The sequence below is a fragment of the Planococcus citri genome, chromosome 2 (assembly GCF_950023065.1).
Source record: "Planococcus citri chromosome 2, ihPlaCitr1.1, whole genome shotgun sequence".
Classification (NCBI taxonomy): domain Eukaryota; kingdom Metazoa; phylum Arthropoda; class Insecta; order Hemiptera; family Pseudococcidae; genus Planococcus; species Planococcus citri.
Genome location: NC_088678.1, coordinates 38,806,162 through 38,825,221, shown reverse-complemented (window position 1 = coordinate 38,825,221; position 19,060 = coordinate 38,806,162). Strand labels below are relative to the sequence as shown.

Sequence of the window (19,060 nt, the reverse complement as noted above, 5' to 3'; positions counted from 1 at the left end):
TGAAGACAAAGTAAATTAATTCAAACATCTGAAAATAAAGTAGTTGCTTATCAATTTATCAAGTCAAGTCTCATAATTTCCAAGTGGACATCTCGTTTGTGCTGTATTTGTAGCTACACTTTTTGAAAAATACGTATTGGTATAATTAAAAGTTGCTGGTCAAGCACACACACTCGAGGTGTCCATCGGGAAATCATCTTCAATTTTAAATTATGAATAAACTCGTTAAACACGTCGAGAATAAGCTGCAACTCCATTTTCAGCTGTGCAAATTAATGTTGGCATATGCTGGAAAATTTCAAAAATTCTGGACGAGTATAAAATTACCTTTAAGTCTCCAGAATGATGAGAAATGGTCAAATTCAATTCAAGAGAGTATGACATTAGCTTCAGAACTAATTTTCATCATTTTTCATCAAATCGCTTAAAATGGTCATACTTTGAATTCTCAAAAATTTTGGTTATGATGTTATCAGATCATGCTCTTTCCAAAAATTGAGACCTCGTTTAAATCTGACACTAACATCTGTTTTTTTTGGAAAGATTTTTTTTCTGCTTCAAAAATGATTAATTAGGATCAATTAAAAAACACAAAAATATACCCATACATTGCCACATTGAAGGCCGTAGGGATAAAAATGCATATGGAAACATTATTTTAAAAAGTACCGAACTATAAATTAAAGTCTTTCCTCCAATAGAAAAAATAACATCAAAGACAAGTAAGTAAAGTATTTTCTGTTCACTGTAGACAATGAGAAAAAAAACACAAGTGAATGGAAGATTAACATTAAATTAACAAAAAACAATTTTTTAAAAAGTTTTTGAGTTGAAATGTGGAAGAAATTTTGGATTTTTTTTTTTTAAGAACAATTTATCGACAGAATGTGAACCAGAAATCAAATCCTCACGAAACATTCTTGGGTACTTATTGCATTTAGATAACCTTCTGTATACGTACAATTAATTTCGCAGTACCTAGTTTTCTCAAAAAGGAAATTTACGACTTCTCACTGAAATTCCAGAAAAACACGAGTAAAAATTGAATCAGAAATGTAGTGAGACTGAACTTTGAACAGAAAGATTGAATGAAATGTTGAAATAAAATTAAATTATAAATTGTATATTCATAGAAGAGCTGGAGAAGATCAAATACGTTAACTTTTTTCTCATTCAAGAAATGAAAAACAATATCAAATGAAATCTTGAAACCATAACTGATCTTGCGTATTATCAATCGAAAATTGATTAACTCGACGAATAAAAAACAATTTACAATTTAGATTGAAAAATAAAAATATCCACGAATAATATTAATGAGATCAAAAATAGATTCTATAAACTCCTTCAACAAATACCAACATCCTTCCAGTATCTCGGTCAACAAATTAACACAAAAAAGAAAATGTCTTCAACTATGAAGAACGTGAACCAAGAGCGAACCTGATATTCAATTAAAATCATAAATCTCGTTAAAAAATAACTCCTTCATGTAATCAATCTTTGCATAAAAAAGACGCAGTTTTGGATTACAGTAATTCCGAAATTTGATACAACAACTTTTAAAAAAAGTATGCACGAAAAAAAAATAATAATCGAGAAACGCGATTTTTTTCAAAACACATTTTCCTCGTATAGTAGTCTTAGGTCATAGAACCACTCTATCTACCATATGGTAATCGTCCAAAAACCAAATGTATCGTTCTTTTAAGATTCCTTTTCCACCATGCATCTTCAAAAAGTAGGTATTTTTCCAGGGGAATTTTTTTCGTTTTCATTTTACTGAAATTTAAGAGGCAAGGAAAACTATAGGTACCCGTACTCGTAGGTATACAGAATAAATGCTGCGAAAAAAGTAAAATTATGTTATCTGCTTGCTATATCGAAGCCAAGTAGTTTTTTTTCATTCTCCTCAACAATACTAGAACTCTTACATATCTCGAGAGAATGAAAGTATTTCCAAACCACTCGTACCCCTGAGTAAATTGTATGTACCACTTTCGATAAAAATAATATAAGAAGATATTTTTCTATTTGTCGCGTTAAATCGTATAGGAATGCATTTCTTCTTATTTTCCTATTTTCACATCACAATAAAATAGGCTCCGAGGTGATCACATTCTTTTTTCCCAAGCATGTACACTGTACAGACTGATAGGTAGGAATACATTTACAAAATTCGGATTTGAATTTCTATTACTGCGGATCGGATATTTTACACAATGAATTACGCGAATAAGCGTGGGTTGTTATCTATGTGTACATTTGTCTATGCAAGGCTGGCATTAACCCAAATTTTTGAAAATATTACCTTTACGATTACCGGGTATTATCTTGGGAAAATTTCGCTGACTCGATCTTGTAATTTCCTAATTGGTGTAATTCCGAGCAAAACTAATAATACACACTGATTACACACTTCCAATCACTAACACAATTTTTATAGAAGAAATTCAATTTAAAAAAAAAAAAAACAAGGAAAAAAGTAACTAATGAAAATACGTCTTGATTACGGAAAAAAATCGCGCCAAAAACGCATCGTAATCTACGCGAAAATTATCATTCGATAGTAGTAATGTATTTAGCATTGGAAAATTCGCAAAGTGTACGTAATACGTATTACGTACGAAAAATTGCACAGTACACTGGAAAGCGCGAATGAGAAGTTCGTTGTACGCGAAAACACGAATACTGAGTCTGAAACACGTTTGTATCGCCAGACGTTGCGGGTAATAGAGTTTTCCCGCCTTTCTTTTCAAATCACACCGTTCGATCTCGAATCGTTCGAGTCGTTCATACGAATCAACTCTATTACTTGCTACTTGGTTGTATGTAATCATTGATATTTGCGTGTTTTGTTTTGGAGTGTTGGAGTTGGAAGAAAAAATTATCGTTCGGAAGGGAATGCTGACATAGCCTATTTCAAAAAAATCTAGAGAAATTCCTTTGCATGGAGATCTTTTCTGAGCAAACAAAAAAAATGATAGATTCTTCTCGCTTTTCCAACATATCTTTTGCAAAATAAAGGAATAGGTATAGGATTGCGAATCCATTTTTTTTAAAAATGAAATAACAATTTTTTCGAATTTTTATTGCATTTTTTTGATTTTTTTTTGTAGAAACTGAAAATTACTGAAATTTTAACGAAATATCAAATGCAGGTGTCTACGGACTTGTGATATTGTTAAACTCAAAACTGTGAGATTTCTAAATTTTTTTCAAGTCTCCCCCCCCCCCCCCCGAAAAAATAAGTAGGTACTTACCGAACGTAAGTACTTACTCATTCCTATTATTTCAGGAAATTTTCAGAAGACAATTTTATATGTACAACTCAATAATTTTTTCATAATTCATAGAAATCTACGAGTAGGTTTTGATTTTTTTCCCAAATATTTCATGTCCGAGGTTTTAATTAAATTAAATTTTTCTTCATAATCAGAAAATTTTCCATGTATAAAAAATTTCTGTTACAAATGGAGCAAATTCAACAAAAAAAAAAAAAAAAAAAAAAAGAAAACTTGAAAAGATATTGACGAGAGATCTTGACCCACAAAAAATTGAAAGAGTAGTATCCAAAAATACATCACCAGTCAAAATTTCAGATTCTAAAGCGCATTTTAAATCTTTGGTAAATTTTTAAAAGTCAAATTTGAGCCAAAAATCGAAATTTAATGGGAAATTTGGAATTTGGTAATTACCAACCCTATTTTAGAATCCTCTCCCTCCATCGATTGGAAACTGTTTCAAATCATTTTGAGCAGTTCTGGAGACTGTAGTAGATTTTTGAAGTCGAAATTCCCACTTAATTTTACCAAATAAAGTTGTAAATCTAAAATTCACATTTTTATATCTTAATTTCAATATACTTAGCCGATTGAAGATGATTTCAATCCATTCTGGAACCTCCAGAAACATTTTAGGAATTTCAATTTTCAAAAAAGCACCCTGAAATTTTTACTAAATTTAATTCGAACAGTTTTTATGGCACTTTTTAATAATCTGGGATTCCCAGAATACAGTTGGAGGCTCCAAAACAGCATGAAATCGCCTCCAGTCGATTAAAGATGTTGAAATTGGCGTATATAATGAAAATGTCACCTTTCTAACTTTATTGAGGAAAAATTTAAGAAAATTCAAACTTACAAAAATCTGCTGGAGACTCAAGAACTACTCAGAACGATTCGAAACAGTTTCCAATCGATGGGAGAGGTGACGAAAATAAGAAACTACCAAAGTTTATTTTTTTTTTAGGTCAGTTCTGGTTTAAAATTTCTCTTCTGGCTGGATACCATTCGTTGTTGAAATATCTGGGAAGAAAATTAAGAACCCAAAATAATTGAAAAATAATATTTTGATGAAGTAGGTATATATACATTTGCTCGAAAAATACACCATTTTCCACTCGCATCCAAATTTGGTCTCTCAAAACACGATATTAGAATTTGATCTATTGTTAACCAGAAAATTCCCAGTGACGTAGCATCTCAATGGGGATTTTTTTGAAAAAATTCGGGGTCATAAATCGGCTACTAAATGATTGAAAGGTTGCCATCCCAGATCCCTTGTCAGGTACGTTGAGATACAGAACAATAGCTTTACCAATTTTATTTCGTCGAATTTTCGCTACAAATTACGTATAAGACTCGAGTCCACGATTAATATTGTTACGCGATAAAATTTTCCGGATGACGTTGATTTTCTGGCAAACAAATACATATGACTGAACCATGTGTTGTGTTGGTTCAAAATGATTCATAAAAATTTCAAATTTCTTGTCAACTTGATTCAAAATGGTTTAGCGAATAGGTATCTAATTATCTATCATCTATCTACCTATGTTTTGAAATTCATTCATTTTACATATTTTATATTTAATGCTTTGAGAAAAAAAATTGTTCTCGCATAGGTAGGTACCTAGGTACCTACTTATTCTTGACAGCCCAAAACTTGTGTAAACATTGAAAAAAAAAAAATTCAAGGTGAATTGAATAATTTCAAAACAAAACCCACAAGTCAAATTACGAGAAAATATGAACCATATGTAACATAGAAATTTTAGAATACTGAAAGTAAAAGCTTTCATACCACAATAAGCAGACAGTTAAAACCAAAATCAAAAGCTAAAGTTTTCTACGTAACTTGACATTTCGACGCTCGGTTTACACCATAACAATCCCTCCAAGTCAAACCGCACCACCACCAAAGACCGACGAATCATTAGCATAGCGAGTGAAAGAATCAATTAGCCCATTACACATTATTTTAACAAACGTATGTACAACGAACAACGCTGACAGCACAGTAATTTTAAACACGTGTTTTTTCAACTCACTTTTTTTTCTTCTTCTTCGATGAGAGTGGGGTCGGTGCGGGGACTCGTACAATACAATGAATACACATATATTTTTTTCAACACATTTGTTACACGATGTGGCTTCGGCAGTCAACTTCAGAGTAAGTGGAATAGAGATTATAAGGGGGGTAAATGCATTCGAAAATGTTGTTTTATCTCTTTATTTTCAAACCAGTACGCACGAATACGTAGATTAAAAACGAATGAACAAAATCGTCGAGCGATGAAATCAATGAATTCTCGACGAAAGATACCGTCGCCGTATTACCCTTCTCCTGCACATTGCACGATTATATTTTCGTCGATATTCGACACCTATGTTTCGAATCACCTATATAACGTGTAGGTAACGTTTATTATTATTTTTTTCTTTAAATTACACAACAACTGCGACAGCCACGAACACCTGAATATGACTCACTTCAGTTTCAAGAAGCCCTGCTCGCCTCGTTCATCATTCTACGGCCAGATCTCCCTCGTACCCGTCCCATCTCCTTTTGGAAGCAAAACACAAAATAAGCACAACGTATACAACTGTCACAGCAAATCGTGTCTATCAAAGCTAAATGTCGTTGTCTTGTTAAGAAATATTGGCCGAACTGAGATGAGACGTACTCGTAAGTCTGGGTACTTGCAAAACGATTCTTGGAGCTGAGAGTAAGTATAAGCGTGTGCTGCGTATCCATCCGTCCATAACTTTGCTTAGTTAGTAATTAGATGCAGAAGACAGGGAGTTAGAGGAGAGTATATACGACTGCTGCGTGATTCCATTATGCTACAGCAACATTCTCAATGTGTTTTTTTCCTTTTCTAAAGAATTGATTTCATTTTTTTTTTTTTTACAAATTGCAATTTTTTGTCGAGTGTTCAACTGGCGCCATCTTATTAGATTTGTTTTGTGTTAAAATCACGAACTTCGACTCATTGCACATTTTTGCATTCGAATACTTATACTCTTTCGGCTCCTGCTATGAACAATGTACATACATCCAGACGTAGAAAAACTAATAAGATTTTTTTGTCGCGTGGATCTGAGTACCTACAAATTGTACTCGTACATTGTGATTATAAGATGTTCCACGAAGCACATGCCATGCCATGCCATTTGTGCGTAGCCTAGTTGCATTAGCATGTGTGACTATTAACCCTCTGCACCTCAAACCCTCTCCATCGTTTACGTCGTTATGCAGAAATTTATGCAATCTCGTGGGCTAATGGATGAAAAAAATTGCACGAATTTTTTACCATTTTTTTTCTCCTTATTTAAAAAATTTCTACAAGTGAAGTTGAAATTCGAAATTAATCACGTAGCAATGCGAATATAAAAGCAGCGTATTACGACAATAGGAAAAAATTACGCGTATTTTTCAAATTATTCGCGAAATGCAAGAAGCTGAATGAATGAAGAAGAGTATAAGGATACATGACAGGATGTACTGTTTGGCGCAGTGTATTTATTTTTCCGCTGTTTTATCGTCCCATTTACATATTACACAGTATGTTTTCCCATATGCAAATGCAATAGTAGATTTTCTTAAAAGCGTAAGATATTGTATCCTGTATCTCTGTTGTGAAAAATTTCTCAAGACAAGGGCAATTGCAGTTGACAACAGAGGGAAGAGAAAGCCAACGGACGATGATTGGAAATGAAGAATGTGTTTTTTAGGGACCTTGAAAATGTTAAATTGGGCGATAAAAATTTATCAATTGTTTACATTCCTTCACGAGACATTTTCCCCATTGTTTTACTCATTCGATCGTTTTTTTTTTTTTTGAAAGCATATTCTGTTATTGTTTTGAGCCTATTTACTTGAATTCTTTTCACGAGGATTTGTTGTGGTTCTTATTTATTAATTTCATCAGTCATTAGTAGACTAATTTAAAGATTGTTTTGTGCTTTATGGTCGAAAATTAAAACTTGTTGGAAACTTGGCTTGAAAGTACATATAGGTCTACAGTTCGTTGCAGTGTTCAAGAATTAGGAAAAAAATCTCACACTCCTCATGAAAAAAAAAAAAAACAAAAAAACAGAAAATCTAATTATTAAGTAATTTATAAAATTGTTGCAAAATTTAAAAAAAAAATTGATGTTGATATACTTAGGTGTAAAAAAAATCAAAATAAGTAAGGAAAAAAGTGAAATTGCTTTGGATTTGTTAATACCAAATTGACCCCCCCACCCCGACACTGAAATATCAAGATATCTAAAAAATTTCTTCAGCATAAGAAGAATTTACAAAATTTTTAAAAGAAAAAAAAAGTTGTGAAAATGAAACAATGATATATTATTTTTAGTAAAACAGTTATACAAAAGAAGGGAAGATTAAAAGAAAACGAATAAAAATTTTTAAAACATAAAAAATATCTCATTCACAAAATTAAGAAATAAATGTTATTTTTTCCACTCCACTGATGAAAAATGATGAAATTAAGAACGCAAAAGACGAGAAAGTTGAGAAAATGTTCGAAAACGAAAAATGAACACCATTTTACCAAGATGAAAAATTCGATCGAAAAAACATTTAGGAAAAATACCCCAATGCAAAAAGTGATGCTATGTCAATAGTGGATTTTTTCTTGGTAAATATCTATTAATTATCAAGGAATAATCTTAACATCATCAAACGTGTTTCCTCGTATATTAAAACAAGACAAAAGTTTGAAAAATAAAAAAATATGTAAAATTCAAAAGTTCAATTTTATTTGAAAAAAATGACCTAGGTAATTTTGTTTCAAAAAAAAAGTGAATGTACTTCTAGACGTATTTTTTGAAAAAATGCATAAGAAGACCATAAAATTATGTCAACAAGTCGAAGAATTATGGCGATGTTTAATAAAATATTAACGTTTAACTTATCATTCATAAAAGTTGTATAAATTTTACAAAAAAAAAAATGAATTTTTCAAAAAAAGAGGGGGTCTTAAATTCGGTCAAAATGTAGCCTACTTCGGTCATTGGTGGTGAAAGTCCGTTTCGTAGGCGAAAAAACTTTGGCTATTTTTCTGGATTTTTTGAAATTGGAAATAAGTAATGATCAAAAACTTGGCACCACTACATTCCAAAATACGTATTGCTCCACTAAATTACCTCCAAAATAATTATCAATCCCAGAGTTCTAAGCCACTTTTACACATTACAGCCAAAATAATAAATTCAAAATCCATACGAGTATGTTTGCATTTTGTGGAGAAAAAAACTAGAAACATTTGAAAAATCAAATTCTGATAATAATTCTTAAGCCCTAAAAAAAACATCAAAATTTCATTGACAAAAAAATTATGATCATCTAAAAATAAATTACATAATTAATTCCTAATTTCTAGAATCCAGAGATTTGTTTATTTTCGCGTTTAAAAGTTCATCATGCTAAAGAATTCTCAACTTGACCTTGACCTTATTCCAATTTGCAAGTTTGCCATCGTGATTGAGCCGAGAATTAAATGTGATTTTTTTTCTCGCGATTGCCCTTGAAGAATTCTACCTTGAAATATCTACAAAAACAATCAAAAGGAAGCTACTTTTAGCAAAATTGAACCAAAATTCTTTTTCTTTCCTCCGTGTGCGAACAGGAATTCCATCCAAAGAGTGATGTGCCTCTGCCTACCTGACTACTACACTCTTATTAATTTATATAGGCTCGATAAAAATCGAAATATTTCACAAAAGAATAAAGAAAAAAAAAAGAAAGCCTTTTTAAAGTTTTACATTCGGCGTTTTAAACTCTTTCTCGTTGTTTTATTTCTACGCTTGTTGCTTCAATTTTATTTTGCCAATTTGACAAGGCAAATTGAAATTCTACTTTTATCGAGATTTAATTTTTTTGTGTACTTTTGCAATTCACTCGCAGTGATTTTTCCTCTTCGACTTTACAAAAGACGGTTTCTCGTGGGCGGAGATGGAAGTGAAGCGTATATTTATTTTTTCATCTTTGTGTTTTGTTTCGTTTTTTTTTCTTTCTTTTCTAAATGTAGCTTTTGCTTTTGATATTTTTTATAGCTTTATCATATTTTTTTTTGAAGGTCGATGTTATTTGGATTAATTCTCTTCGGAGATTTAGTGTTGTTATTTGCTAGAAGATTAAAGAATAGGTGGATAGAGGGGAGGCAGTGAAGTTGTTTAAAATTTTACGCTTGGATAGTATATCCTCGCGACTATAAGTACATTATTTTGTTCTTAGCTTTGATGTAATCGAAACTGAAAGTGAAATACGTATATTGCAAGTGCAGGATAAGAGTACTTTTTTAATTCGAGTAATTAATTTCAAAAGAATTTGTATTCTTTTGAAATTGTTTTACGTACGTAGGTGGAGATTTTCTGGTTTTAAGTTTTTTTTAACAGTAATCTGAAATGGCAGAAGTGAGTTGAGAGTTCGTGAAATTAATTATTGGATTGAATTTAATTTTCTATCCCTTTTCCTATGCATTCCATTATGTGACCACTTTTATCGCCCTTTTCTTGTTTATTTCAATGTTTGACCCTCCGGCAAATTAGCAAATCACACGAATATCATCTCATCTCTCACTATCTCCCCCCCCCATCCATTCCATCATTCGATCCCAAGTACATATGTACATAATCACCACAGAAATATCCTCAATTCCAGTGTTCAACTTCCAAAGTAATAATCATATGAATTACCCCCCCCCCTTCCATTCGATTGCCCGACTCTCTACTCATTACCACACAAATTTCATCTCTTATTACCTTTTTCTCATCCACTTCAATTCTCGATCCATCTAAGCATGTTCTTGCAGCTTCGAACCAATCAATCTTTAAATTTTGCCATCTCATAAACACCTAGATCAACCTTACATAATTCAGCTCACACGCGAGACATAACTTTTGTCGCGAGATTCGCCGCATGTGTGTATTGTGTATGTAATTTCCTAAATAAAATTGGAAAATCTGCGACAACGACAACGACTGTGCGCGTTTATCGCGTCATTTAAAAACGTAGTAAGTACTCGCGTGATATATCGTCTGTTCGCGTCCAATAACAAATCCCGACAAAATATTACCAGTTTAAGATTATACACCTAGATGCTGCGAGAATAGAGAGAAGACGCGACAATGTGATGGAAAAAATACTACACCAGCGTATAGTTTTTTTCGCAGATTACTACCGATTGTACACACATGGAAAAATACTATGGGATCGTTCACCCTTAATAATCTATTCGACTCGTATCTTGGCTCATAGTAGCGAAGCTAATGATGAGTTTAATGCTGTTACGTTTATCGTGTGTACGTATATTTGTACGTATATCTGCATATAGTACACGTACAATAGGTTACGAACAGTAGGTATAGGTGTTCGGTTTTTGCTTGCGAAATACATAGGTATGCAAAACACATACGATGAAAGATATGTATATGTATAATGTACCTACACGAGTATGGAATGGAGTCGACGAACGTGGGTACCCTAAAAAAAAACGGAAGTAAAATGAAAGAAAAGCTGCACCTGCCATTAAAATCGCATTATACCCAACACCCCTGCTTGAAAATAATACACATGGTAAGGTATAGGTAGGTACTAGGTAGCTTTTGATCTGCGATTTATACAAAGCCTCGTGGCAAAGCCTGTGACAATTATCCTACGTAGGTATTCATCATGTCGTCCTGCAAAAGCAACTCGATTATTGCGAAAGCAGCAGTTTGGTGTTTTCATAAAAACGGACCTTTATCCTGATAAGTCATGGCCATCGATATAGGTGCTTTGTTCACTGTGTGGGTTGCAAGTTTCATTGCACCGATTTGTCCCTTTCTCGAATTGCAAAAAAAAAAACCACTGCTCTTGTTGTTCTTTTTACTTTTACCAATGCATAGGAAGTAGGAACCCAGAAACAAAACTAGTTTCATTCCATGGGGAAGAAATCCTTATATAGACAATTTTACTATTGTAATGCTACCTTAAGTATATGGCGTTTAGCATATATACCAGCGTTTCCCTCTTCCCCTCAAAATCCCCTTTTCGTATTTTTACATTTCAAAACATCATATTTATTTGTAGAAATGAACAAAAAAAGTATTTCAAGTATTCTCCTTTTCAGCAGCTGTAAGAAATGATGAAAATGAGTAAACAAATTCAATATCACAGGTGGTCCATATTAGCGCACCCCATAAAAAAAAACTTTGCACCAAAAATTGTATCAAATGTCAATAACATATACAAAATTAAACCACAATTATATTATAATAAAAGTTGAAAAACACACTAAAAAAAATTTTCAGTGTCTCAAAACAATTTTTTGTAAATTTCTCATCGAGTTTTGACTTCACAGTTGTAATTTTTGTCTCATTCGTTTTTTTTTGGTGAAAAATACATTGAAAAACATTTTTTCCTGGCAGATTGCGCTAATCACCAACGAGAACAGGCGCTGGTCCATATTGAGGACTGGTCCATAATTGGTGCCCTTACCAGGGATGAAAAGCTAGCCGAAAGCTTAAAGCCGAAAGCTGAAAGCCAAGCAGATTTTCGAACTAAGCCCAAAGCTAAAAGTTTGCAAGTTTCATTTTTTCCAAACCAAAAGCTAGCCAAAAGTTTAATTTTTTTGGCTTTTTCAAAGGCTTGTTTGCAGAATTGAGTTCTCTAAATTCAGAAAAAACGAAAAAATGAAAAAAATTTCATTTACTTTTATTTTAATGCGATTTAATGAAATGAAAAAAAATTCTAGCAATGAATATTCTCTACTATCACTAATTATGAAATCAATGTACCTGATCTAATTTTTAATTCCCTTTTTTTTGTAAATTGATAGTGTATCAGCTAAAAGTTTAAAGCTAAAAGCCTAATGAAATATAGCTGAAGCTGTTAAATTGAAAATATAAGGGAAAGCCTTTGGAAGCCGAAAGCTTGGGTAAAGCAAGCCTTAAAAATCGAGAGAGCCGAAAGCTAAATCCAAAGGTTTCAATTTTGAAATTTCAAGCTAAAAGCCAAAAGTTGAAGTTTTATTTTAAGGCTTTTCATCCCTGGCCCTTACCCTTACAGTAAAAGTCGCTTATTATTATAACAGTTAATGTTATAAATCACTTCATGTTATTAAAATCATTTGGTCCCAATCTTTTATATCTTATTACATTGAAATTCCATCGGTTATTGTAATTAAAGCATAGGATAATGTAATAACTTTTAACTGATTTTAATGCGTTTTTCACATTTTTATACAGTTTTTATGTGTTTTTAACACTTTTTCACCCAGTTTTTGCCTAATTCTTCTGAAATTTCAGACGTTTTTTGTGATTGACATCACTTTCAATACTTTTTTCATAACTTTTTCAAAGTTTTAACCTATTTTCAACATTTTTTCTCGCAATTTTTGTGAAATTTTAGTTCAACGACTACATATTTTGTATAAAATTATTGATCATGTAAAAATTTCTGACAAAAAAAAATCATTTTCTTTTCAATTGGTTTGTGTTAACTTATAAGTCGATTAATGTTATTAAATTGGGCTGGGACAAAGGTTATAACATTAAGCGACTTTAACTGTATATATTTTCTTCAATACATGCTTAAAAATGAGAACTTCTTTTCTGGTAGGTAGGTAGGTAGGTAGGTAGGTATGTAAACGTGCCAGTTTTATTATTAAAAGTAAAATTCCTGAAACTGAGGAATTATTTAGAACGCAGTGGTGTCAATTTTTTAATCATTTTTGCCAACTTCGAAACATCGGAAAAAATTTCCAAGTTTTTGGAGCGAAACACCACAATTTTTTCGAAAATTCTCCCTCTTTGAGACCTTATTTCTTCCCTTCAGGGGCACCACCGGAGCTAAAAATTTTTACAAGTACCTACATAACTATGATACGTACTATCAACCAAAAATGAAGGCCTCTGATAAATTTGGTCAAAATCTTCCAACTTTTTTTTTTTTTGACGAGACACTGTACTTCATTTTCATAACCAATCATTTTAGTTTCTGAATGATGAACTACCTAAGATACGTTTTAAAAAGCCCCAAAAGAATACCTACGCAATATTTTGAAAATTTGTATAGTTTTATGCCAAAGCACCTCTCTTTATTTTGTTTGGCGCTTTGGCAGTGAAGTAGGAAATATTGTTGAAATAAGTAGGTACACATATGCAAGTTTTTCAACTGTGACAGCCTACATTTTCAATATTTTCTCCGTGTTTTATGATAAAAAAGTTCTTATTTTGGGAGGAGTATGATGATGGGGAGGACTAGATATACATGTAGATAATATCTATAACAAAATGTAGCACATAACCGCGAGATAGGTAGCGTTTTTCATCGAGCTAAGAAGACATACACGAAATCGTGGTACCGATTCGGGTGCTGGTTGATTTGATTCATTCGTTTACGCTCGTTGAATATACAAAAGTAACGAAATGTCGCTAACATTAATGATGCGTTTCACTAACGTAAGGTAAAACTATAACAATATTATTCTTACATGGTACGAGTAGTAGATACCTAAACTTTGTTATATGTAGTGTACCTCTACCTACATTTACTCAAATGAGAATAGGAATAGGTACTTACTACTTTTGCATGTGTTTGTGTAACAACACACTCAATTCGCCTTCATAATAATAATACATACTCGACTCTTTCACGTTGAAATACGTAGGCAGGTAGTCAAGTCACCTATACATAGGTGTGCAATTGCGGAAATGAACGGAAAAGCTAAATGTTAACGCGAATCCCACGAGTACTGCAGTGTCGCATTGTCTGCTTGAACATGTGGGTCTTTTTAGTCGAATTTCCTGACTCTCATACGAGAAATTTATGCTCAAGAATAGAAATTCATTGGAATTTTTTTTAACGCTGGATTTCGTTTTTCAAATTTTTGAAAATTTTTGAAAATTTCAAAATTTGATTTAATTGAGGTTACCTAAGTGCTGAAATTTGGGTCACACTGTATTTTCAACCTGTGTCGACTCGAATTGACCTCTCTAATAGATTGGTAAGTGATGATTTTGAATAATTTTGCATTCTCAGATGCAGTTTGAAAACGTGTTTTTAAAATAATTTCATAAAGAAGTAAGTAAACCAATAAAATTTTTACGGAATTTTTTCATCCTTCAAAATTCAAAAATCCTGGCAAAAGGGTTCAGATCTGCCACCCATTGATTCGAGAAATAAATAAATGAACCGTATAAACCTAATTCTATTTTTATTCTTTAATTAGATCAAATTTCAATGTTTTTCGAGGGCCAAGTTTTTCATCCTGAACTTTTTTTGAAAAACATGCTCGCAATTTTGGGACGATTGAAATAAATTTTTCATTTGGCTCAGTTAAAAATGACAATCCATTTTTCAAATTTTCTGGTTCAAGTATGTATTCAAGTGGAATTTATCACTTGAAATCTAGCTGTTGGGGTGTTTCTGGTTCAAAAAATCGTTTATTGGTTGCATATTCTTTGTAGAGATATTAGGGAGGTTTTTATTCGAAAGAAAATTCGACAACTATGCTGCCACCCGCATCTTCGGCAAACCAGCATTTTCCCTCAATTACCTTACAATCTACTTAATATAGGCACACATTTGGCTCAACTCGCAATATTTTAAAATGCTCGGCGTCAGTCAGTGGAATTTTGCAAGTTACTAGTTTTCCGAACCAAGTTTAAATTTTTAATTCCATTCACCAGACAGCACGGCTCGGTTCGTCGCTAATAAAGCGATAAGTATATTTCCACTTTTAAAAAAAGTAACTCGAGCATTTTTTTTTGTTGACAAAGTGGGCTCGAGGGTCTGAAATATTGTCTAATAAAATTTACATGGATGGCGGAGACCATAGCGCCATCACCTTGTAAAACCAAAGTGGCACGCGTGGGCGCCGCCTTACCTATCCATTTACGTTTTGTTTTACGATCTGTGGACGCTTCTTTTATGGTAGTTTAATAGAATAATTTCAGCGAGAAAAAAAGTATGTAGCTCTAGCTACGTCGAGGATACGAACAGGACGACGTTTCAGAACGACGATGAGTCGTAATATGAAAAACGGACCTCGACTTGCGTATATATATACACAGAGGGATGAAAAAAAGATTAAGTTTTTAATGAACGCATCTCTCGAAATGGCTTTTGAAAAATTCACGTCGACGTTTAGCCTCGAGTGTCCTTGAAATATAACGCCTCATTGTTTTCAATATATGGGGAAATGGTACATAGGTACGGTGTGTACGAGTTTTCATATAAATATGAAATGTAGGTCAAAAATATTATAACAGTTTGTCTAACCCCTGCGTTTATCCGCTTCGTGGCCTTCTTCCTTAAGTTGTTATCTTCGCTATGTACCTACTTACTTATAAACTATACCTAGATCCACCTACACGTTTAACATCGGTGGTTTATCTTTATCGACATTTTTATGCTCTTTTGGGCATTCATGAACATCATCAAAAGCCATGTAACATACGGGTATTATTTTCCTCTTTGGCACGACTGTAAATTACAAGATGTATTTTTATGGCGGCGCCTTTTACCTTATGGGTACGAGAGATTCGTGTCACTTCCATCCCTCTTACGTCTTACCTGCTCTTTTTTGATCGGTTAAGAAATGCAATTGTTAGTGGTGTACAAATACGATTGCTTGTATCGCGAGTTTTGTCATTTTTACTTCTCCCTGGAGAAGGAATGGTTCTCAGCTCAGAGCTATTTCTGACAAAATGAATGATACTCGTACAATGACACATTTTTCTGCAATCAGGGAATGGAAGTCTGGCACGAAACGATGAAAAATCATTAGTGGATGAAAAAATACGTTAAAATCGTCAATTGAATTTTCATTTGCCATTTTCAAGACGTGTAATTTTCTCAATTTTTTCTTCAAAATTTGAAAATTAATACTTCAACTCTCCCGAAGAAAATTGGGTTTTCTCAGAGATAGATAACACAGTAATTTCTTTGAAAAAATAACGATCGGAGTGAGATTATGATCCATAACGAAAATTCCCAGAACTGTTGCGGTTTAGTCGTACATTTCGGGATTTTAGGTTGATTTTTTTTCTAAAAGGGAAAGACGTTATTTTTGAGATATTTTGAGCAGAAATTAAAAGACTTGCGAGGATAATAATATACCTACACTTTTTTCTAGAGGAAAAAAATCCATAATATAGTATAAAAATATAAACAAAAATATGATACAAGATTAATCGGATAAAAATGGAACTGAGCCTACGCATCACACTACATGTGATTGCAAACACAGTCTACTCGTAGGTACGTATTTTTTATTGGTAAACACGACCAAATTAAAATCGCGTTAGACGTTCAATATGAAAAAATTACCATCATTAGGGTAGTAGTTCCATGTAGGTACATAATATTTAAAAAGCTTGTATAAATTGAAAATTTAATCTAAAATCAAAGGTAAACGAAGGGGCTCGTGTTGTTTACGCGGATGAATCAAACTATTCCATAGATAGGCACCAACCATTTATAATACAGTCTCACACATCGTAAAAATAACACATATAGGTAACTCGTAGCTCGCTGTTCAAGTGAGATTAGTACCTTGATATAGACATAGACATACCACATAAATTTCGTAATGAAAAAAAAAATAGTAGGTACACATAGAAATCTATCAATGTTGATAATTTTCAACAATACATGTTTCCAACGATACCGAAAAACTTCGATCGCAAATTAATGGCTACATTTTAGCCGACAACGTTCCTTCGACCTACGTGTAATAATGGATACAATAAACCCACTAAATTCAAGGTGATTCGCGTCTTCACCTATAAGAGATATTTTGTATTGTCGAAGATCAAAAAAATGAAAAATGCTCAAAAATTATTCGTCAAATTTCACATTTTTCAGAGGTAAATTTTTATAGCATGTTTAATAATTTAAAGGTGTATTGTGTACGGTAAATATATGTAAATTATTACACTCACCCTTTTCTTCGTCTTGCCTCGAAGTAACTCCTTTACTTGGAAAACTTTGCAGTTGAAGGCAGGAAGACGTTTGCATGTTTGAATGTAGAGCTTTTTCAACTGGATTTCCGATTCGTATATCGATGTATGAAAAAGTTTTCTTTTTTGTTCCTGTAAAAAAAAAAAAAACACATATTTTTTTTACATAATTTATATTTTTTATTTGGTAAAAGGAAATACAAAGTAAGATATAATACGAGTATAACCTGATTAAGTTAATTTATGCCCGGTATAATTCTTAGAAAATATTTCAGCTAGGTACGTCTTTCAGCTCATTATAGCTCAAATGCGAGTATTATATTCTGTATATCGTGAAAATGACTCCACCCAATCTCCCCTCCCGAAAAACAAATAAAGAAACGAAGATAGGACCTCAAGAATTTTAAATTGCACAATGCACACTTGAAATTCTGCAAAAAATCTCTCCTACTCATTTTTTCCTTGAAAAAGAGGTACCTATCCCAATTATCAGAAAATTTTTTGAACCAGACAAAAGTAAATCAAAAAAGCTCGCAAAAACACCCATCATTAGCCAAAATCTCAAATACTGCAGTGCATTTTTAAATTTTTGATGAATTTTCAAAAATCAAATTTGGGGAAAAATGAGAAAAAAATCAAAATTTTGCGAAATTGACGTAGAAATCTGAAATTTTGTAGCTATGAAATTTTCACAAAATTGGTCTGAATGAAATGTTGAAAAAGTAAAATTTAGGTTGTCGTTACTCTAATATCACAACATGATGAGTCGATTACGATTTCAAGGAAGTAAAATCTCAGAATTTGGCCCAGAAAAGCTTAATTTTGAAAGTTACAGGAAGAATAAAAAATAAATAAAAAATTATCGAGCACTTGCTAGTGTGGTTCAAATGTAAATTCTTCGATTTATTTGAAAAAATGTGCTCAAACACTTTTATTAGGGGTGCCTAAAGTGGAGGGCTCTAAAAAAAAGAGTTCAAAATTACGAATATACAGAGAGCTTAATTAAACTTTTTCATCAAGATAATTGAATATATACCTCAAAACGTTACGTTCGGCGCAAATCGTAGGTTTCTAGTTTTCCAGGGGTTCCCAAAATTTCGAAATTGCGAAAAAATGGAAAACTGGATTTTGAGTACCAGCGAAAAATTTTATTGAGCTCAAAATTTAGTAGGATGTGAAGGTCTTTCAGATACTGATAAACTGTAAAAAGCTTTTAAGCGGGGCTAAAAGGGGTAGGTTCAAAATGGTGGTTCCAAAATTTTCTAAAAATCAAAACCTTCCTAATTTCTGCCCCCGAGGGTCGAAAATGGTTAAATCACCCCGCATAACGTTTATCGAGTTCAAACAGATATTTTACGCTAAAAAAGTTTTTGATAATAATTCTCAGTGGTTTCTAAAATTCTTTTTGTAATCATCAACTTTGGGAACCCCTGGAGTCCAAAAAATTGTAATTTTGGGTTAACCAACCACCGATTCGTATTTTGGATATTTATTACAACATTTCAAGAGTGGTCTAGTCGATAACTGTCAGGGGGCCAAAAAATGGCCTTATCGGGACTCCTCCTTTTAGCCTCCCAACTTCATTTGTGCCAAACGTTATGAAAATTCCAAGTTTAAAAAATCGGCTGGGGGCTCCAGAACTGCTCGAATCAATTTGAACCCGTTTTCACTAGTCGGTGGGAGGGGGAATCGAAATTAATTTCGGCTTTCATAGGTTAATTTGGTTGAATTTTCATTTTTTCATTTTTTGCCAAAATTTGATTTTTAAAAATTTACCAAGAATCGAAAAAATGCACTTTAGCACCAGAAATTTTGAC

The 19,060-nt window shown here is 32.6% G+C and overlaps 1 protein-coding gene across 2 annotated transcripts in view; it reads right to left on the bottom strand.

The window, feature by feature from the left end:
* The window catches only part of LOC135835697 (uncharacterized), a 387,401-nt gene that overhangs the window by 75,819 nt on the left and 292,522 nt on the right, over window positions 1–19,060 (bottom strand). For both annotated transcript variants that reach the window (XM_065350086.1, XM_065350085.1), the window contains exon 26: window positions 17,226–17,375. In XM_065350086.1, the coding sequence (XP_065206158.1) occupies window positions 17,226–17,375 (150 nt within the window). The remainder of the gene's footprint in view (window positions 1–17,225; window positions 17,376–19,060) is intronic.